The 22898-nt window shown below is 43.5% G+C and overlaps 1 protein-coding gene across 38 annotated transcripts in view; it reads right to left on the reverse strand.

Moving 5' to 3' along the window:
- The window catches only part of ANKS1B (ankyrin repeat and sterile alpha motif domain containing 1B), a 1023959-nt gene that overhangs the window by 44161 nt on the left and 956900 nt on the right, over positions 1-22898 (reverse strand). For 16 of the 38 annotated variants that reach the window (XR_011994935.1, XR_011994933.1, XR_011994934.1 and 13 more), the window contains 2 exons: positions 9134-9262; positions 7130-7201 (listed from right to left, as the gene is read on the reverse strand). Coding sequence is in view for 26 of the 38 variants with exons in the window: in XM_072724641.1 (XP_072580742.1) it covers positions 7130-7201; positions 9134-9262 (201 nt within the window). In the remaining 12 variants the exon portion in view is untranslated. Of the gene's footprint in view, positions 1-7129; positions 7202-9133; positions 9263-15515; positions 15591-22898 lie in introns of all 38 variants that reach the window. The other 22 variants (XR_011994937.1, XR_011994938.1, XR_011994930.1 and 19 more) reach the window with 2 other exon arrangements.

Raw genomic sequence — 22898 nt, forward strand, 5'->3', positions numbered from 1 at the left:
GAAGATGAATATATATTGGAATAAACACATTTTAAAATATATTGTTAGGTTAAAAATAGATCAGAAAACAGAAAACAGCAGGCACTGAACATTTCTGTTTGTAGGAAAAGGATGCCTATGGATACGTGATTCATCAGCCTGGAGGACTGCATATGAACGGGGTGTTAACTGTTAACAGAGAGGTGTTTACCATCTCTGTGTGATAAAATCACAATTGCTTTTATTTCTCCTTTCTGTATCTCTATTTTTAAACTGGGTAACAATAAATGTGTATTGCCTCTGTAACAATAAAATATGAAGTTTTAAAAATGTATGATTTTTTAAAATTAAAAAGCCAATTGTAAGCATGTGAAAAAGACACACCAACTTGTTTAATCCATCACATAGAAGACCAACTTCAGAGTGTGCATGTGTGTGGTCATCTTGAATTAATGCAGGGACCCGCTGCCAAGCTCCTTCCTCCAGGAGGCTCTGAACCACAGTGAAGAGGAGCACAGAAGATCGTGTCTGGATTCCTGTCCTGGCTGCACTATGGGTCAGTGTTTTCAACCTCTGAGTCTTAGTTACTGCATCTGTAAAATGGGTATGTTAATACAGCATCTACTTTGGAGGCGTGTGAGGATTACGTAATTCAGTGCCTAGCCCGTTGTGAGCCCCAGGAGAGTTGAGCTATTACACTTATTCTGAGGATGGATGCTTTCACTTAGCTGCTTTCCACACTAGCAAAAAGGAGTGGAAGTAAAGTCAGGATCTGTGAGCATCACGGAACCATTTCTGGGCTGCATGCTGGGGCAGCAGTGACATGTTGGCTGCAGCAATGAATGTGGAGCAGAGCGATACATCTGGACCGATGGCAATCAACTCAATGTGTTTAGGAAGAAAGCTGAGGACAAAGTGGGACTTAGTCCTTTAGCTGAAGTCTCAATGCTGCAGAGTAGTGAGGGTGTTTCATGGGGAAGCAGCAGGAACCAGAGCAACAGAAACAAACAGCAGTAAGAGAACTTGGGTCTGAAGAGCATGGGCCAAGAGGATGGGGACTCTTGAGTCTTCCTTTGAGAGGACCCCCAGGGAAACACAAAACAACAGTCCACGTGCAGGGGAGTGTCCCAAAGGCTGTGTTACTTTCATGTGCGCTCTCATCAGCCGGCTTCCACCTGTACTCACCAGCTTGGGCAGTACTTGGGAGAGGGTGGAAGTTGAAATATGTGATTTTTCCCTGAAACGTGGGCAAATGGAGACTTGTAAAAAAAAAAAAAAAACAGTGGTTGGCAAGTTTTTGTTTTGTTTTGTTTTTTTCTCCCCAGCCTGGTTCCTAAGTAGTAGTCCCGGGAATGATTTCTGAGAACAACTCTTCATAGACGGGAGTTGTGGAAGGAGCGAAACGTGACTTTACACAAGTGGGAAATAAAGACAGAGGAGGCCCACGACACCCTTCAGTGATGTGGAGTAGTGAGGGTGTTCTTACAGGAGTGTCTTCTAAGATCAAAGAGGCTTCTAGACATTTCCATCTAATTCTAAAATCTTTTTATCAGTCTTCCCAATCCATTCTCTAACGTGAATTTGTTTCCTCACAAGCACAGAAGAAAGACAGCCTTCACACTGCAGCCAGGGCACAATTATTGGGAAATCTATGTATTTGAAAATTCAACTTTAGAGGTGCCTCCAGATCGGAAGTTTAAAAATGAGACACGTGAAAGGGAACAAGCTGAACAAGAAACCTGAGCTATGGTATCAGAACCATCTTAGCTCTTTGGGAAATAAAGATTTCCAAACCTAAATGTGCCAGAAGAGCTGCTTATCCCTGACTTAAAAATAATTTTGAAATACTTCCTATCTTGCATCAAGAAGGCAGATTTCTACCTAATTTAGTTGAAAACAGATATTTTTCTTTTTTTTTAAAGAGAAATTTCCTTGAGCAGAGACACCTGTGAACAATACTAATCATCAACTACGGGATTGGAGAAAGTCAGATTTCATAGTGTTAAATTGAATATAATGGCCTGCCTCTTCCAGCAGCACATGTTTCTTAATGGCACATCTAATTAGGGAAGTGACTGAATCTTGTATATTAACGATAATCATACCCTGAGGCAAAATTCAGGGCTGGGGGTGGGGTATGTGTACGTCTGGGGTGGCAAAAAGGAAGGGCCGAACCTCGTCTAGCCAGAGCAAATCCTTCATTTCACCAACCACCCAACGTCTTAGAATCTCTGAAGTGGGAGTTACTTATACCAAAGAGAACACTCAAAGGCCAAAGCAATGTATTTATTGCTATGCAAAGTTCAGTCTTGTGGACACAGTATTTAAAGAGGTGAGCAAACTCCCATTTGATTTCGGAATAAGCTACCTTTCCAAAATGCAAAACCGCAAAATTATATCTTGCCATCCTATGTACAGTTTCCCAATGTTTTCTCTCCCTTTTGGCAATGGCCTTTAAACACTGGAAATAAGAGTGCAAGATTCCTAAGATCTTGAATACTCTCTGACATGTTGTGAGCATGGAAAACCAGAGAAACGACTAGGACACGGACATTAGGATTGAGGAAAAACAAATGAAATAATTCAAAGCAAATCTATCCATCCACTCATTTGTTTTTCAGATGTTTGGAGGAAGAAGTCAACGTGTTTTTGATGCTTTACTGAAGTAGATGGCCCTCTACATGCATTATGTTAGTGAACCATCAAAACCACCTTAAAAGGGAGATAGGTGATGGCATGGCCTGGGATACCATATACATGGTTCCTGCCCTCTAAGGTGCACAGGGCCTGAGGAGCCAGGTGCTTGCACAATGTGACCAGGAGGGTGACGGAACGAAGGTTCCGTGTTCTATGGGGAACACGTTTAGGGGCATCATGTATTCAGGTTCCCAGAGCTAATGCTTCCCCTCAGGCGTCCTTTCAAAAATGAAGATTGTCTCTGAACATAGATTTAGCTAGAAAACCCAACCAGTAACCTGAACGGCAGCAGTAAATATGTCCAAACTAAATAGGTATCTCTTACCACTCACACATCACTAATATAGGTCTTCAGATTTTTAATTTTAAACTAGAAATGCTGGTAAAACTGTCAAGGAAGTAAGCGGCCAAGCTGTACTACTGAAGAGCGAAATAATTCACAGAAATCAATCTTCCTAGAAGTGTGCCTCAATATCATGGTGTCTCTAATCTCTTAGGCTGTTATGACATAAAATGCTGAAAGATAAGACAGAAATTGCAGTTTTACTTAAAAAAAAAAAAAGATCAGGGTTTGATGCAAGTTTCTATTGATTCTTCTTCACCAAACACAATTGAGAAGACAATTTCAAGAGGGTTTGGATCCAGGAGAAAATAATCCTAAAACGAAAATCTGCATACAAGTGTCTATAGAACCTCTCTTCAGAACTGCCAAATCTGGAGGCAACTGAGGTTGCCTTCAATGGGGAAATGGATAAACAAACTGTGGTACATCCATACACGGGAAATTACCCAGCAACAGGAAGAGCTGTCAAGCCACAAAAGACATGTCAGGAGGAAGCTTAAAAGCATTCAGCTAAATGAAGGAGGCCAGTCTGGAAAGGGTACATTCTGTATAATTCCAACTATACAAATTCTGGAAAAAGGCAAAACTGCAGAGACAGTGAAAAGGTCAGTGGTTTCTAGCTAACCTGAACAGGGACAGCAGTGATTCCATATCGTACCATGATGTGGTACCATTGCACACACCAGGCCAGCTTTCGGCCTGTTTTTTGATTGAAATAATAGGAGTCTAACTAAAGACCAGGACATCAGTGTGGAATTATCTTTGCTTCAGAACTGGAGGGGACCTTAGAGATGAATAAAAATAGGTTTAGATAAACTTAGAAATAACCGATTGTGACTACCAAACACTCCAGATGTTTCTGAAGAGGTAAGACTGTATTTGGTTTGTGCTGGGGCAAACAAGGCACATTGTTTAAGTCTTGTGGAGGAAAAAAATATAGTTGCTTAGGATGCAATAAAAACACTCCTGAAATTTTTATTTAGGTTAACAGGTTGGAATGTGTACCCCAAATTACTACATATGTCTGTACCTACATGGCTTAATTTAGCTAATTTTACAGAGTATTTGAAGGTTCTTAAAGCTCTTTCTCAACACAGATGATCCCTATTTTCAGCTATTTTAAAACTCAGGACAACAAATGGTCCCCTGGCTCAGCAGAGGGGGGAGGAAAGCCTAGGATTTGGAGTCTGGTGGTAAAGGTAGATCACTCTGGTTCACATGCTGGTTGTACACTTGCTGGCAGGATGACCTTGGGTAAGCTGCTTAACTTTTGTTGGTCTTTATTCCCCCATATGTAAAGTGGGGACAATAGCAATACTTACCTCATGATTAAATGAATTAATGCACATAATCACATGGGCAAGGCCTGGCAGACAGCTCTCAAGTATTAACCATCATCAGTACTAATAAACAGATTTTAGGAGACCATGCCTGCGGAGGACATGATCCTGCAGGTGGGTGGAAACATAAAGACTCCTCTCCAGCGATACTTCTCCTACTCTGGGGGAATTAAAATGTTAACACGTTGGACTCCTCTACTGAACTGTGACCTCAGTGGGAGCAAGGGGCCAGATCTTAGTCCTCTTTGTGAACAGAGTACATTGAAGAGATACTTCTCAGAATGAAGCACCATACTGATTTACTTCTTATTGGGAAAGAAATTTTAATTTCAGCTAAAATGCATACCATTGAATTGAAAAGGTCTTTTTTTTTTTTTCTTCCCCATGAAAAGAGTAAACCAGGTCAAGTTTTAATCTATGGTACTTTGGTCTAATTGATATTAACTATATTTCAACTTTTAAGATCACCTGTGTCCTAAAGTATTTTCCCCAGTGTAGGCTTGATTATTCTGAGACTTTTGGCTGCAATGTTACCTACCATGTTGACAGCAGAGAAAACAGCAGCTTGAGGTTTGAACTGAAAATTAGCTGCAAGTTGAGAGCCACACCGTTTTAGCTGGTGAGAGTTCTAATTCACAACACGAGAGTCCCAGACAACAGAGCACGCTTGCACTTCTAGTTCTGAAAAGCTCTAGTGAATCCAGTGAGTGCAACTTGAGCTACTGAACCAAAGACTGATATTTATTTAATCAAGATGGGAAATAAGAGTTTGTGATATTCTAAGAATCAATAAAATTCCAATTTTCATGTAAACGACCCCAAATAAACACCAAGAGCAGCAAACCAGAAAAATGGCCCCGAAAGAACAGGAGAATGGCTTCTAAACAGCCTTTTCTCTTTCATTTTAAGCAAAAGACAAGTGTTTAACTAAATTATTTTCTACCGACACTATTAAAATTGCTTTCCTGTTGTTATCAGAATGGAATTTCAGATCCACTTAATTTCAAGAAATTGACTGGAATTCAAATCACAAATCTGGTTTTAAATGGTGCTCTGTACTCTATGCGCTATTTATGCTGATTATAGCATTCAAGTAGCTGGACTCAGATAACTGAGTTAATAGTATTAAATCAAGATGCCAAATTAATTTCTTAGATATGTTCATAAATAGCTCTAAAATTATCATGAGGCTTGACGACTGAAAGATGTTCCCATTTTCTTATTGTTCATTGGTGACATAATTTAGATCAGATATACATTCAGAATACAAGATTCCTGGTATTACAAAATCACGAACGAGGACCCCTAATGGGTGTCTAGTCCAATGTCCTCATATCCCAGGAGAAGCAGGGGGAGCATAGTAGTTAAATGCTTGGTCTCTGGAGTCAGGAAGACCTGCGTTCCAGTCCCACCTTGGCAAGTTCTTCACTACATGACCTTGGGAAAGTTATTTAACCTCTCTGAGCCTCTGTCTCTTCAAATGTAAAACAGAGATGGGGCTATACTAATATCTAGGTTTGAGGTAGGATTACTTGGGATAGAGCTACAAAGCATTCAGCTCAGCACAGGAGACTGGCACATATCAACTAGTCAGTAAATATCCATGGTTATTATTAGGATGAGTAAGAGTGATCTCCAAGGCAATGGAAGAAGCCACAAAGCCAGAACAGAGAGTTCCTGACACCTCTCAAAGCTTTCTTCATCCAAATACAGTACTTGGGATAATGAGTCATTGGCATGGACAAAAGAAGTATGACTCTATGTCAGAGAGACAACTAGTTTCAATCCTGCTATGGAACTGATCCGAATATTAAATCAGCGATCATGTACTGAGGTCTTGATTTCATGAAGATTCACATATACTAGCTTTCCATGAGCCATCGATATGACATATTTGCCTTCCTAGCTGTTTTAGTTTAATTATATGCTTTTAAATATTTCCTCCACCCTCCCTCCCTGATGCTGCTCATGTAAAATAAATGAAAATGTGTAACTGGCCATAAATAAGAGTTAGGGTTCACTTGCTAACAATCTTAAATTTTGACTCTAGTTAGTTGCTATATGGGATGAGTCTATAGTTCTTAATCTGTACAGTCAGTCAGGTGTCATTATAACCTCTATACACCTGCTACAGAGGAAGCAAGGACAAGGGACACACACATGAGCTACAGTGGATGTGTAGTGTGAGTAGGATGCATAAGCATCCAGCAGCCACTCATCACAGACATTGACAACTGCCATTTTGTCAACATTGCCCTTACATGATTTACTCAGAGTGGAACTTTTTTTCTTCTACTAAAAAACAAAAACAAAAACCCAGAATTGAGAGACCTCATAGAGAATGTTAGCTTTATATAATATGCTCTCAATACTTGAGCAATTGATAATTTTTTAGTTAACTGATGGTCTTTACAGTAGTAAATAGCCTCAGACTGGCAGGTAGGTGTTTAAAGCGTTTTCATGCAGTTCACTAAAGACCTTTGTTCTCTGAATCTGAAGAATGACCAACGTACATACAATTAACTTTAAATCTTTAAATATGCAACTTGGCATAAATACATAAATATGTCAGACAGACATCAACTCATGCCACAGTGAGATAAGCTCAAGCATAAACACGAACAAAGCCTAAACACCTTTTTATGTAACAGCAATGTGATTCAGCGGACCAGCAGATGAAGAAAATAGTCATTTGAAAAGTGGCAATTTGTAACCATACCCGGTATTTAGTATTTCAGCGACTAGAAATAAAATTGTTTGGCAAACTTACCCGCATTTTTGCACAGGCATCTTGGGTTGATTCTGTCCCTCTGAGCTCTTTTATCAGCATAGAACCTAAATACTAAAATACAAAGCAATTCAATGATTTATGAAAAAGAGAGTATAAATATGAGTTGCGATTTAAAACCAAAGTGTGGAAGTCCTACCGGCTGAGTTTCCTGGTTGAAAGTCGTTGAATAACTTTAAAGAACTAACAGTAACTAATCCTAACAAATAAATGCTTTTAGAGAGAGAATGCTGTAGAATTAACTACAGTTCTGAGAGCTCTAAATTGCTCTTTATAATAAAACTGCAGCATTTTCTAAAGATGCCATCTTTCAAATCATATTTAACTGCAAAATGGGGGCATCTAAAAACGTTTTGCCTTTCTTTTTTTTTTTGAGGCAGCAATGTCTGCAAAAATAAATCACGCTACTCTCTACGTAATTACAGGGTTGTATGAGACAGCTGAGAAGCTAAGCGACATGCACTCCATTTGGGCTGAGTTGGCTGCCTAGGTAATTAGCGTTAGGCCCCTTCTCAGGCGGAGGTGCAGTTTGGGGTCTTTTCATTCACAGCTGTGCGCCCAGTGGCGGATCCACCTGAGGATGGGGCGGGCATGAATTGGGAACCTGCAGGGAGACGAGAATGGCATCTCGGTTGTTGCAGAACGGAAAGAGCCCAGTTCCTGGTGGAGACCTACACTGGGGGGCTGGATAGGAGACAGGTGGTAAGAGAGAAATGAGAAAGTCTCCCAGGAATTACCAATCACTCTGCTGATAAATGATCAGATCCAAAACTGCTTTGGTACAGAACACCACTCACACTCCAAGCTGTGCTGGGTGTGTGTGTGGGGGGGCAAAGAGTTTGTAGCAAAATGTCTGTTTTGTCTTTCCATCAGTTGACTCCTCTTCAACTTTTTGAAGCTTTAATAGGGTCCCTTTCTTTTGTCATTTTTCCCCACCCTAATCTCCTTCCAAAAGGAGAGAGAGAGAGAGGGTGGGAGTGGGGTGGGGGTCGGGGTGGGGGGAAGAGAGAAAGAAAGTGCTCTATGTGTCTTTTTTTAAAAAGTGAATTAAAAAAAATTTTCTCGACATGACGTAAGGAACCCAGGCACGCTGCAAAACCACAGCTGGGAATCAGGCGTACATGCAGAGGAAGGGCCCAGGTGAAGCGGGGTGTGCTCCGAAAGGCCCAGGAGCTGAGGGCGTGGTTAAAGGGCCTTCAAGAAAGACGGCATTTCAATCCCAGTTTTGGGATTACTGCCAAAATAAATCCAATGCTTCACGGTAAGTAGACAGTAAAAGTGTTATAGATAATAGGAAAAAAAAAAGGCTGAAATTGCTCTATGACCATCAGAATGCCCACATCTTCATTAAATAAAGGAAAATGATCTCGGAGAAATCCTTGTCTTTTCAGTTACTGGGGAAGTTTGTCCTGATTGAAACATTTCTTTTTTTCAAAGAGCTGATTTTACTTTTACTGCTATAGTCATGACAACACCTGTCCCCAAACCTATGGCATTTTTTTTCAACATTTACCTGTTCATATTACCCGCAATTCTTGGCGAAGCCTAATTCTCTCTCCTATTAGAAAAAAAAAGTACCCAGGAGTATGATCCTAATGGAAAAAAAAAAAAAAAAAAAAAAAAAACCCTGGTGGTAGACGCCAATGATTTGAGACCATTGGTGAGTGAGTGTTGATGTCTATATGTCTTATGTTTCCATTCATTTCCAAGATTGGGCTTTATCACATTTCATTTTGAAATACATGACCGTCTAAGAAGAAGGCAAAACAGACCTTAAACCTCACAAGATTAAAAGGGATCACGAAGGTTTATTTACTTGGACTTTCTCTGTATTGAAAAGGCTACTCTAAGAAGTAGAGAAGGGGAGAACTCTTTGGGATCTTCAGTGATGGACAGTTGGGTCTATCTTCACTATGAACGTGAACAAGCCATAAGTGCATCCGCTACCCCCACTGGCACCCAAATACTAAATTTATAGTAACTTACAAAAGCTTTGTAATCACACGATTGGAAGATGAGCTTCTCTGGGTGGTGTTGCCAGTACTGGACTGGAGTTGAGGCTGTGGCTTCGTTTGGAGGTCGCAAGGTAATGGAAGGCTCTCCCCAGTCTCCTGTCTGAAAATCACATTTATTCTAGAGGTAACATGAGCCATTGGCCAAGTTCCTTCCCTATGGCTAGCCTGAGTATATCTCACACGTGTGCGCTGCCGTGTGCAAATGTGTTGGGGTGTGTTATATGTAGGTAAATACCTCGACTGCTTATTCTGATTTTATGGACAGTAGCATCACATTTCACAAAGCTGGGTTAATTTTTGAGGTGTGAGAGAAGTTGATGAACTTTTAGAAGGATGCCCTAAGCTAAGGGATTTTACAGTAAAATGTGGAGACATTCATAAATGGTGTACTGATTCATAATTTTCTGGTACAACAGAAAACAACATACTATCTTGGGAAGACTTTTCTGTTTTTAAAGCTTTGATGGTTTGAACTTTTTTAAAGTTTGAATTGCTTGTACATTCAGAATACACAGTTCCATGAATTTCCATTTCCAAATATGACATGTACCAGGTACTTGGGATGATTTTATACCTCAGGAGAAAAGGTAGTTTAAGTGTGTTTCTAAACAAAATTTTCTTTTGTTCTTTCTTTTTTTTCCTACACAAAATTTTAGATGAAAAATTTACGAATGGAGGACTAGTTTCCCTCAACTGAATTCATGTGGATCGATAAAATGCCACTGTGATGGTCTTGGATGTATTCAGCTACCTCTCTCAGAAAACCTAAAGCACAAATGAATAATAAACATTTAAATACCAAGCTTGATCCTATGTGCATATGCATGTACTTGGGGATCTTAATCCACAAACACATGCACATGCCCATGGGATGGAGTATCATATGATGCATACGCCCACTAAGACAGACCTAAGACAGAGGGACATCGTTTGTCCCATCTATCATTTTCCATGAGGTTAGCCATGACTAGTTTTATCACTATAATTGCTTAGTGTGAGCACCATAAAGTCAACGTCCTGTGTTGGCAGGTCTTTCTGGGTTCTAGTCTGATTTAGGTATCAGATGCAGGTGATTTCTCATTCTTTTCTCTGGTAAGGATTCTAATTTCTTGAAATTCAGTTCTTTGTTCTCTAATGGACACTAACCAAAATTAGACAACAGGCAGATTTCCAAAGCCACTCTCTTTTAACCTGGATTCGGTTGCTCTTGTAGAATGAAGGAATTACCTTCCTCAAGAGTTGGAAGCATACAAATAGGTCTCATGAGCAACCAGACCAAGTAAAACCTCAGTGACAGACCAAATTCCATAGAAGTATTAGCAAATGGGTTGATACTGTAGGGTTTCTTAAGGAGGATTTTCAAGGAATCCAGGATAGGAATGCAAAATTTAGGATGTAAAGGTGGAAGTTTTGGGGGAGGAAAAAAAAAGTCTACAGCTTTCATTAAATTCTTTGAAAGGATCAGAAACTCCAGCAGGTTAAAAACTGCAAGTTTCCAGGAACAGCTTAAATAGGATGCGTGTTTTGGGGAAGAGGACTGGCATTCAAGTTTCTCTGTGTAGCCTGGACTGATGTTAGGTGGCACATGAGGTGGCCACTAAGGCTGGGAAGTGTTAGGCATGGGCTTTGCTCTCTGAAGTTTCTGTCTTTGAAACACTAGAAGAAAATTCTAGAGCCACTCAGGAAGATGCAGGCCTTTTCGCTGAGGCAGAGAACCTGAATCTCTTCTCCTTGAGGTGGGTCACTCCCTGCCTCGGGAAGAGCAGTTAGTGTCTCGCAAGCTCACTGGAGGATGGTGACCTATCAGATCCCCTGGAGCTCCTCTCTCACTCTCTAGTCTAAGCCATTGTTAGTTTTGTTCTGGTTGCTAATTTACTCGCCTATGGCTTGGTTCTCCCATCTGGTGTCTGTTGATATTGGCTAAGACTTTACCTGGAATAATTACTTTAGCATTTCTGTCTGTCTTCTGATCCGTCCCTGACTCATTCTTGAGTTTTCTCTTCATATTTATATAAACTTTTATTATGTAAAAGCCATGACTGGGTGCAATCAGTTTTAGGAGAAAGTTTTCCTGTGGCTGCCCATTATGAGCTTTTCCTTCTCTTTCAAACATCTGGCCTGTATTCTCTCTGTCTTCAAGTCAGCTGGCTGTGATTTGCTCTTAAAAAAATACTAGCATAAAATTGAAAATGTAGGAATTGTGGGTTTCGATATTATTTTGAAGCTGAATGTAATGACCTTTAAGTGATAAAACCTACAGTTAAAACTCTGGAAACATGCAGCTATGAGCTCTTAATTAAAAGCTCTCCCCCAATCCAGCAAATCCTCTAGTCCGCCCCCTTCACCTTCTTCCCCTCCCTCGATAAAGCAACAACAACACAGCAAACAGGTGTTGTACATTTAAGTCACGGGTAACACTGTTAACAAAACAACAGAAGTTTGCACACAACTCCGTGGGATGATACAAAAGGAGGAGCTGGTTGATGTTAAAAGATCTTTCAAGCCAGTGTTTGTGAGGTGACGACGGAAACTGAGCGTCAGGTCATCCTGTCGGCCCCGTCTTAGCTGGGGCGTACCTTGGCCGAGCTTGGCAGGCAGTTCTCACAACAGCCTGGATGGACATGGCAGGAGCTGGGGGTACCATGGGGTTGCGGGGCCAAGGCTGGGCATCGGGCTGGGGATGGGGATGGGGGGGGGGTGAAGCTGGGTTGTGGGGACATTTCAGGTGTTAGTACATTAAGCATGCAGATCATAGGCAAACTCATTCTCTAATGGTCGAATTAACTCAGGCACTTTTATAATTAAACTTCAACGTGAGTTCCACACATTTAAAGCAGAGCTACAGCCAAATGCTGATCCAAATATTTACATCATCCACAGAAGTCGCAGCAGCCATTCTGGGAACAAGCCCCAGCACAAACCACCTCAGTCTGGAAATCATCCCGACCTCTTATTTGAAAACCACTTGCAGAAACTCATGGCACATCCATTTAACTCTGTTTAGGCAGCGCCATCATCTGCTCTTCTATGACTCCACTTTGTCCAGAAATCACAAGCCACCTGCTTTGAACTTGGGGTGACCTGACAGGGCTTCCCCTATGTGTGATGGGGGAGGGGGAGGAAATCACAGGGAAGAGAAATGCAATCCTTACTCTATTTTCTTTGTGGCCTTGGAACATTGCTCCAGCCCATACATTTTTCAGTTCTTTATACAGGGACTGAATCTATCTTTCTGGAAATAGGAAAGGAGTCTTGTCATAGTTAGGGCTATTTCCAGACATTTGTTTTCAAAGGAGGGATAAGTGTTGTTAAGATTGAAGTTATAAAAAAATAAATTTATTTTCTTCCTGGAGAGCCATCGACTTATTGTGTTTAACTTTAGACTAAAGAATATCTATAAGACTCAATCAGTGTTGAGTCTTCTCTCTGGAGTCAATTTTAGGAGAATAGATAGACGTACTGCCAACGGCAGGTGTGGCCTGGGCCTTCGGGCAGCTAGAGTGTCAGCTGACGGTAAACACAAGAGTTCAGACAACAAAGGTTTCTTAGGGCTCCCCCATCCTGGAGGCCGGGCTGAGGAGGAGCTGGGGAGGGCAGTTCCCCATAAGGACGAGCAAAAGTAGCTCAAAGGCAAATTACGGTTTCTACCTTAGCCAAGAAATAATTCCAAACTGTGAGGCCCGTTGCTAGGTCTTGTAAAATACTATACTCCTATTGAGATGGTACCTGTATTTCCTCAGGTAAGTTGACACAATTAATTTAATGATTTCCCAGTTAAAAATTTGTTTAAATATGAAAAAAAAATTAAACAGACCAAGAGTCTTTTGCCTTAAAGAATATGATCAGACCTTATTCTTAATGGACAGTAGATCTAAACACAGGTAACAATGATGCAATTACATTTAAATAGAATAAGTAACAAAATAGAAAAAGGTTGGGGCAAAAATTCTATTTTAAACTATTACTGACTGGCAGTACTCCCTAAAAGGCTTAACTAATTACAGAAGAGAAATTTAAATGGTTCAGTGTACTCTTACTAAATGGCTTCAAGATACTTTTTTAGAGCTTAAACTACTTAAACCTTTCCTTTATGTTCTGATTTTAATATTCCAAGAATTTGGTCATGGCTTTAAACCTCATTTACTTAGTTTGTCTGTATGTATGTATACATTTCTTTTAGGATATTATCAATGAAACGAAGGAAAACGTACATCCTTAAGTATCCTTTCAAGCTCAAAAACTAAACTTTGAATGTAAAGAAAAAAACAAAATTTGAGATTAGAGCTTTAAATGGAAAATGGATTGTGTTGAATGGGTGTTTACCAACTGCCAGCGAGGCAGGCACCATCCAGCTGAGCATGAAGGCTTACAGGTGATCTATACTTAATACGGTGTAATTAAATCAAATATCTTTTATGCCACCAGTGGAAAAGTATAAAACCACTAACCGAATGTAGTTATAACATGGGAGAAAATTCACGGAAGTCTACAGATCGTTTTTTTTTTTTTTTTTATTGGATGGCAGAGGCTAAAATGCGGCTTTTAAACTTTGCTTCATTTTCAGAAGTGCCAAAGATGCATGGCTTTTAAGTTCACGTGCAGCAGATACATAAGGAAAATGGGAAACTGTCGAATTGCAGGGTTCTCTCCCCTGAACATGGAAACTGAAGATACTACATATTCCATATGCTCCGTGCATATGAAGGGTACATCGCCCATATCATTATTTTCTTCTTGAGAAAAAAATTTCCCAAGGGTGCAGGAAATAATTAAAAGCCAGGATGATGACTTAGCTTCTTAATGTGAACAGGTAAGGTATGGTATTTTCCAAGCCTTGTATTAATTCTTTTTAATATTATTTAAAATTAGGACTTAATTGATTTTTTTAAAAAAATTCAGCTTTTAAATCTTTTTATTAGGGACTGTTTCCACCTACCTCTTATAAATTTAGATCTGAATATTAACAAACATTATTCTCTATCTCTTCAGAGCACTTCATGAAAAGCGAAAATGATTTTAGATGATGACTGTTATGTTAAGGTTTCACTTTCCGGAATTCTGAGCAATGTCGATCAGAGATGAGCTACCCAAACATCTCTAGGATGTATGTGATTATATTTATTTTCTGTAAACTCTAAGGCTCTGAAGAATGCTCCCTCGAGCTCTACGCTTATGAGTACATAGACATGAATTTGGACATGAATGTAAGGAGAGGCCTCCCACAAACATTCACACTCACGCGGAAGCAGGTCTTTTAAAAATCTTCAAGAATAAAGTGTGCCAGTTTGGTCCAATGAAGCTGGTCATGCTAAATTTGTTCCTTTTCATGATAAAGAGCAGAGATGGCCACTTCTGAACGTGGGAGAGCACGGGTCAGCACTTATGGGGTCGGGAGGGACTGCTGGGTTATGGGAGCATCGGTACCAGGCAATGGAGAGACCCCAAGAGCCAGAAGTCCCATGCACAGGAGGGCTGTGCCCATGTGGCACCCCCCTCCCCCAGGAGGCCCCTCGCATGCCACCCCCAGAGCTCTGCTCAGTGATTCTCAACCAAATGTCTCAACGTCTCCGATAGCAGGCTATACAATGGGACAAATTTAACAGGATAATGAAAGTAGGATTGTAATTTTAAAATACAAAACAGGGAAGACCAAACATTAAAGTGTCTACTTTCCAAAGAAAAATTATTTTTAAAAATGCAGAGGTAAGGTAAACGGTGAATATTTGACTATTAATAAGCAGTTCAGAGCAAAATGGGTCACAATGCCACACGCATTCCAAGGACCGATTCAGGCCTGTCAAATGGGAAAAGGCTGAGAACCACTTGGTAGCCGTAACAGCGCCTCTCCCGGCTCTTCTGCTCCTGCCCTGGCATAAAACGTCTACGGAATATCATGCAGACCCAGCTGTGTCTCAGGAGGGAAGCACATGAATGAACCTCTGGGAACTTATTTAGACACAATGGGTTGAAGAGCCCACGGACACGGGGAGGTACAGATGGGAAGGATGCTGATATATACATGTGTGTATATATATATCAATTTACCCTTTTCCTTCTTCCTGTGAAAGCAAGTTTAACATGGACACCTGGGATGAAAGCCAAAACTCACACGGGACAGATTTTTAACTGTGGACTCCAAGACCAGGTATGTTTCTTGTTTTCGGACAATGTTTGCACGTCAACTAGTCACAAGGCACAGCGAATGGAGCATAATCGACAGGATCTCTGAAGCCATCAGACATCACACGTTTTCTGCATTGCCGGGACACAGTCCCTGTAGCTGTTCGACAACATTTTGCAACACATCACATAGCGCAAGTTCAGGAAAGAAAAATAACTGTTTGTGACCTTACATTATGAACCTGATGGATGGCTGAGAAAGGAAATCCAGCGTTCTGATTCGTCCATATCTCACAGACGGACGACTGCTGATATAAACAGAAAACTATCTCATCTTGTCAATATTTAGAACATGGCAGCTACCAAGGTAGCATCAAGGAAGGGAAGGAGGAAAATAATAAAAAGCAAAGAATCACATTTCTTATACACACACACACACACACACACACACACAAAGTGCGCGCACGCGCATACACGCACATGTACACACACTCAAAAAAATGTTTTAGGATGCCCAGGTTTAATAACTGGCTTCCAACTCATTCTTTTGCTTAAAGATTTTGGGTTGGCTGGGCCGGGGGGGCAGGGAAGACCATTTATGCATTAGTTTCATATCAAGGGAGATTACCTATAAATTCACATCTTGGAAAAAAGCAGACTGTTTTACATTTGCCAGAGACTGTGGAAACACCTTCCTTTTTCACATCGTTCATTTCAGAGGGTAAGCATTTGCATGGAGTTCAAGAGAGATGCTGGAAAAAGCCTTTAGTGAAGAGTATTTCTGTCTTCTTGTCCTCCACGACAAAAAGCAAGAGTGTGATAAAACGCCTTTCCCGACTTGGTCGTCGTTGCCAATGGCCCTAGAGGCTCCTTGTCGGCCCAGGGCTCTCCCGGGCAAAGCTGTTCCTGGCAAGGGGGAGGCATCGGGCCGCCGGTCAGCGGCGGCAAGGGGGGACACCAGATCTGTTAAGTGAGCAGACACTTTGGGGAGCAGCACTGGGGAGCCCCTCACGAGGCCGCTCGGAAACCTGGAGTTTGCACCACGCCACTGCCAAGCTAGCAAAGGACAGTCATGAAAAGGCAGTAAGGTCTGCTTTACACCAGGTACCAGGTGCCCCCCGCCCCCCGCCGCAGTGACAGCAGGAGCCACTCAACCAACCCAAGACGCTCCTGGCTTGCTCTCTTTATGGGGGTGTTCTCCTGAATTCCATCACTCTGAAGACACGGTGAAACGGAATCACAGGAAAGGGCAGCAGCAGGGCTGACGGTACTCGGGGAGCACCGAGATCACCCCAGATCACGAGCCGGCCGACCCAGGACGTGTGGGGGGAAAGGAGCGGACGCACCACGCAGCCGAGAAGCGATCGCGTCAGCGAGTGGATTGCGGGGGAAACGCACCCCGGCTCACCGGTTTCCCTCCCGCCTCCCACCCGGACCGATGCCACCTCTCCACCCAGGTGCGGCGGCATCCCGGCCCCTCTGCCCCCCATCCCTCCCGTTGTCACCGGGGTGGCCTGTGGAGGACACACTGTTAGGTAACTGGCGACCCGTCCAGGGCGTCAGATCCCTGGGGGGCCGAGCACAGGAGACCCCCGCTGCCCTCCCTCTGGGTCCCTCCCTGCACTTGGTGGTAGCTTCCCCACAGCGATCTGCTCTCATCCCACCCTTCAGACCTAGACTCTCCGGCGGAGCCCTCTGCCCATCACACCTGCGGCCTCACCTGCAGTAGCTGCTTCTGATTTCAACAGGCTAACTCCGGGCCTTGGGGGGATGACCAGCTTCATGGGTGCAAGCTGGCATGTAGCGGGGATGGGTCACCTTTCAGGGCTCTCAGCCACACTTCTGAGCTAATTCGTTCACGACTTTCACAGAACTGGTTTTTAAAAATATTTATTTTTATTTGGGAGAGAGAGAGCAGGAATAGGGGTGCAGGGAGAGGGAGAGAAAACCCCAGGCAGCCTCCCTGCTGAGCCTGCAGAGGGGCTCTGTCCCCCAACCCTGAGCTGTGACCTGAGCCGAGATCAGGAGCCACCTAACCGACTAAGGACACACTGTTAGGTAACTGGCGTCCCGTCCAGGGCGGGGCAGCCCCAGCTTTCGCAGACTCTAAACGATAGAAGTCAGCCAGGAACTGCTTGTCGTCCGACAGATAACGACTCTGAGTGTCAAAAAGGATAAGTGGGTCGCTCAGGTGACACAGGGGAGGGTCACAGCAGGTCAGCCCACCAGGATGGCCAGGAAGGGGGGCCAGCGTGGTACTGACCCTGAAAAGGCAAAGCAGGCAAACGGGCAAGGGGCATCTGCACTTATATGGAACGGGTTCTGCGAGGAACAGTCTCTACTCCACCGGGGTTTAGACCCCTGAGAGCTTTACTGTTTTGTGATCGTTACTCCCAAAGGGGCCAGCCTGGCCTCCCGTCCCTGGTGGGCACCAGGCCACTTGACATTCTGCACAGGCCTCAGAAATTCCTGGTCACTTGGGGTCACTAAGAATCCACATTTGGTACAGAACCCCAGTATCCAGGCCTGGCTCGAGGCTTAAAAAGCCCCCTGGTGGTTACAAGAGGCCGGATTTGTACCTTGTCCCCCTCTCCTTGGTTCTCCAGCTAGGAGTTGGGGGGTGGGCTGGTGAGTCTTGGACGCCCCCCAGCCCTCCCTCCGTCCCGCTCTCTGTTGCGGAGGAGGTCTCCCCGGGCAAGGATGGGGCCTCTGCTTCTCGGGCTGTGGCTGGATCCATGGGTGGCCTGCGTGGCCTCTCAGGGTGACACTAGCATGGCCTTCCGTGTCCTCTTGTAGCAGGTGCCACCACCTGCTGCACACGGGCTCGACTGTGTATCCCGTGGGATTCCTGGGGGGGCTAGGGGATAGGCCCCCAGCACACACTTGCTGTGTGAGAAACACATCTCCGGCTTGACTTCCTCCCACCTCTCCTCAGGCCTCCTAGAGCCCATGCCCACCCACGCCTTGGATGGCACACACGGGGAGGGGGACCGCCAGGCCTCCTCCTGCGGCCTGGCCACGTCCCTCCAGCCCTCTCCTCTCCAGCTCAGGCCGGGCCATCTGCCCATCACAAGTCCGCCTGTGGCAGGGGGTGCCAGTTTCCCTTCTGCTGGGCTCCCTCAGCCCTGGCTGAGCCTTCCTCTCAGAGCTCTTCTCCTCAGGGCTAGATGGCATGGGACACCTCCCCCTTCCCTCCAGCGCTCTCCTCAGTGGCTCCCACAGCTCCCCACCCTTCTCCCACACCAGCCTTCCACTTGCACAGGGACAGGTTCACCCTGGCTGGGGTCACCACCCCTGGCTCAGGCCTCAGCGGGGTAGCTGGCTGCATTAACGACAGCTTTCTCTGGAGAATGTTCGGGACTTAACGTCTACAGGAAATTTCCCACTAACACCCTGGTCTACGAATATTACCTTCCAACAACTTCTCTCTCAGAGAGAGTTAAGGAGGGAAGCGAGGGTCTCATGCATCACTCAGTTTATTTTTTTTTAATCCATATAAAATTTTTCTCAACGAAGAAAAAAACTACCTCTGATCACATACACGGAGGAGAGAGTGTGTGTAGCTTCTGTACATTTTAAAGATGTTCTAATAACTATTTTCATTTGTAAGCTATGTCCTCAATGTAGACAAAATAAAACTTCTGTACGTTCCAACAATTAGTTGACTCAGCGCAAATGGTAAGAAGTCAGATTTTTTAAAAAAGGGTTGGAAATAAAGGCAGCTAATGGTGTTTAAGTTGTGGACGTTGTAGAAGAAGAAGCGGAGACGTTTCAGGCATCACTGTAATTCTGTTGGCAGTAAATAATGTATCAGGCTCAAAGAGCAGTTACTTCGGGTGGATTAGCTGTAACTGGTATATTCATAAGATAAAATGGCTCTTCTTCTAGACACGTGGTTATTAGACCGAGTGCTGGAATTGTTTTTTTTTTTTTTTAATGTAAAAGAGTTTCCACCATGGAATTTCATTATACTTATGAAGATAATATTTCACGGTACAACTTGCCTCAAAGTGCTGAGTTTTGAACAGTTCTGGGAAAGAAAATACTGGTGATAAGATTTCATCTGGGGTCCAAATTCCTAGAACAGCTGTGATTTAAATCTAAGTTTAATTAAGCTTCAGAATGTCTTCATCAATAAAGAATAATAATAGTTCTTGACCTACTTATGTTGTCAGGTTGTTCTGCAGCTCACGTTAAGCTTCATCAGAGGGAACTTTTTCACAGCTAAACTTCTAGGACCTAGAATACAGAAGGCTGTCAAATGTATTTACTGAACTGGTGGACTCACAGAATGTGTTTGGAGCTTCTCTTACAAGAACATGGATTCCCGCTATTCATTATCATTTGAGGTTAGTCCGATTTGTTGTGCAAGATCTCGGTCAATGACGTCACTGCTGACACATTTCTGGTAAAGGTCCCAGAAATCAGCCTTGTAGACTTCCTGTTAGAACAGGTCTCATTTTTCCTGCTCAAGTCTGACAAAGGGCTACTCACTTTGTTGGAGAGAGAAGGAAAGTCTGTAATTAGCACGCCAATGTGTAAAAGGCCGGCTTGTACAGAACCTGGAGACAATTCTACAAAAGGGATGTCAAACATCCCTCTGCAAATTTCATTTGCTTACTTCCAGGCTGACTTAGTTTACTTGAACTGAATTACCATGCAGTCCAAATCAATGGCAATTGGGGAAAGATATAGTAGTCTTACAACTGAGGTGTAGTCAATAATTGAATATTAATTTCTTTGAGGAAGGGAAGGTTATCATGTTATCTTCAGACCTCTATCCTGACCCTGGAAATGTTTTCTTAAGTTACAACATGTGTCTCATTCTTATCCCCAATGTCGTACCCTGGGTCGCCAGGAATCCAGTTCAGAAAATACAACACATCTGCGTTCCAGTCTAATGACAACGTGTAAAGCATATTACCTATCTTCAAGGTTTTCTTACTAAAAGTGGACTCCTCTTCTGCTCAACTGGTAGCAATCCAGTAGTTTGTAATATATATTCTCTCTTCATCCTCATCCATGTCCTCCCTTGTTACTGGAACATTCTCAGATGGTGCTGTAACACCTTCTACTAACAACAGACTCCTTCCCTTGACCCAACATCCTTCTTGAGATCCTACTCGATTTCTGTTCATCTTTAAGCAGCAAAATGCCCCAGGGGGTGCCTATGTGGCCTCCATGTTCCCTTTTCCTGTACTTACCTAAGCCCATTCTACAGAAACTGCCTTTCTCTATACCCTCCACTCTGCCAAATCAGATTCTTCATTGAGCTCTGGCAGACTTGATCGCTCTCTTCCATTTCTTGGCCTCTTTTGCTGGCTTGTATGAGTGGTCATCCTCTGATCCCTGGAGCCGTCAGTCCTCGATCCCTTTCCCTTCTCTGGCTACATGAGGTGGTCTCACCCAGTCCTGACTCTCAAATTTGTATCTCCAGTCTGGATCGCTCCCCAGCTCCACACTTGGATACCCAGCTGCCCTCTTGACACCTCTACTTTGATGATTAACAGGCATCTTTACCTTAAATTAGATGCCCAAACCAAGCTCCTGCTTACTTAATCTTCCCCATAGGCCTTCTTGTCTTGGCAAACGGCAACCCCCTTCTTCCAGTGGGAGCCATCCTCTTGCTCACATTTCTCACCCAATCCAGCAGCAGGTCCTGTTGAACCTACTTCTAAGTCTTCTCACACTCCTATCACTGCCTGGTCCAAGCCACTACCTTTTCTCACTTGGATTATTCCATTAGCTTGCTAACTGGTTTCATTGCTTTCATCCTTGCCCACTTCATGCTTATTTTCCATTCAATAGCCACCATGATCTATTTGAGGTGAAAGCTGCGTCAGGCCACTCTGCTCCCCTGAACTCACTCACAGGAGGATCCAGAGTCCTGACGATAGCCTGCAAGCATGTCCATCCTCTGGCACCCATCCCTGTCCTCCTCTTTCTGCCCTCCTCTCTATCTATTCTTCTTGCTTACTTGGTTCTGGACAGCAAAGCACACTCCTGCTTCAAACCTCTGCATTTACCTCCCCTTCTGCCTGAAATATTCTCCCTCCTGCTCCTGTGTGATGGGCTCCCTCACTTCCTGCAGGTTCTACTCCACCATCATCTTCTCAGAGAAGCCTTCCCTGAGCATCTGGCATATTATAGCCGACTTCAGTCTGTGTTTTCCACACTATAAAAGGATTATTCTTTCAAGCAGAAATTGAACATTTTAAAAAAATTTAGAGCACAAGAATCTGTCTCCCTGGCACCCTGACATCATTCCAGGATAGATCCTGCATCTTTAGAGCTCAAGGCATGGGTTGCAAAGTGACTGTTTATGGAATGCATATTGCTACAGACGCAATCCCTTTCCCACCGTCAGGACCAGTAGTAAACTGGGATTCAGAGGCTGATGGCGGGTCTTGGAATGGAGCGTGCTGACAATAGCTCCATCCATTTACTAATACCAATTAGGCTCTGAAAACCTTCCAGGAGTCCTGCCAACAACACTGTGCAGCTAGTTTAATAAAGAAACGTGTATGAATAGAGCCCTCTGGTCAGATTCTACCAGAGATGAAATTTTCTGCTTTGTTCTAGCCCTGAAAAAAATGTTCTTTTTCTCAGTTTCTCCCCTGTATTTGTCATGATTCCCTTACACTTCAGGATGTTCGGAAATGGACCAGAAAGAATCCGACAAGAAAGAGGAAAGGTTCAGGGTGAAAGCTAAAGGTATAATGAAGTCCATTCCTTTTCTTGGATGACAGCGCTTCTAAAATAAAACAAAAACAAACTTGAAGAGTGAACAAAACAGCTTCAAAGGCAAAAGAAGAAAGGGCACCCTAACAAAGGGAGGCTCGGTCAGCAGCCAGTGGACTCAGCGGCTCCTTGAGCAGAGACTAAAATGAGATCTGTCAAAAGATGGAGGCAAAGAGATTGTGTTCAGGCGTGGATTAATGCCCTGAACACCCCTGTGTCTTTTCTTCCAGCAGTGACAGCCCTGCAGCCTCTTCTTCCAAAGGCTGCCTGGAAATCAGAAGATCAGAAACCTCTGTTTCTTCTGGGTTGCCCAGAGGCCTGGGTCCAGCCTTGGATCACTCCCGTCTTCCCACCACAGATACAGGGATGGTCCTCTTCTCCCCTCCCGGGAGCTCTGTGACTTGCACAACTGTGTGTGATTCTCCTCTTCAACCACCCTCGAGTGTCTCAACTTCAGGGTTTTGGGTGGTGGTTGCTTTTAATTTTTATTTAGTTATATATTTGCCACTGGCCTTTTTAATAAAAGTTTCAGACTGACTATTTCATTTGCAGGGAATGCTGGCCTCAGGAAAATGCTGTTACCCGTCATTTCTCTGCCTCGCTCAAGGGCAGTGCTATTAAACCTTGAGGATCATGACCTTCCCCTGTGTTGGAGAGGAAATTCTTGGACAGATCACCTGCTGGAAGTGAAAAGTCAGGTCACCGGTGGTTCTGGTTGTTCTGTCTGTGTGATCTGCTATTGAGCATTAATCAATCTAGCAGAAGCGGGAAGAACGAAATGCCACGTTTGGGCCCATCAGAAGTCCACTGGCATGGGACAGATTGCAGTGACCAATTCCTGTGGTCTGCCCCAATTTGCAGGTTTCCCTCTTTCA

This window comes from Vulpes vulpes, chromosome 10 (assembly GCF_048418805.1).
Source record: "Vulpes vulpes isolate BD-2025 chromosome 10, VulVul3, whole genome shotgun sequence".
In the NCBI taxonomy this organism is placed as follows: Eukaryota; Metazoa; Chordata; class Mammalia; order Carnivora; family Canidae; genus Vulpes; species Vulpes vulpes.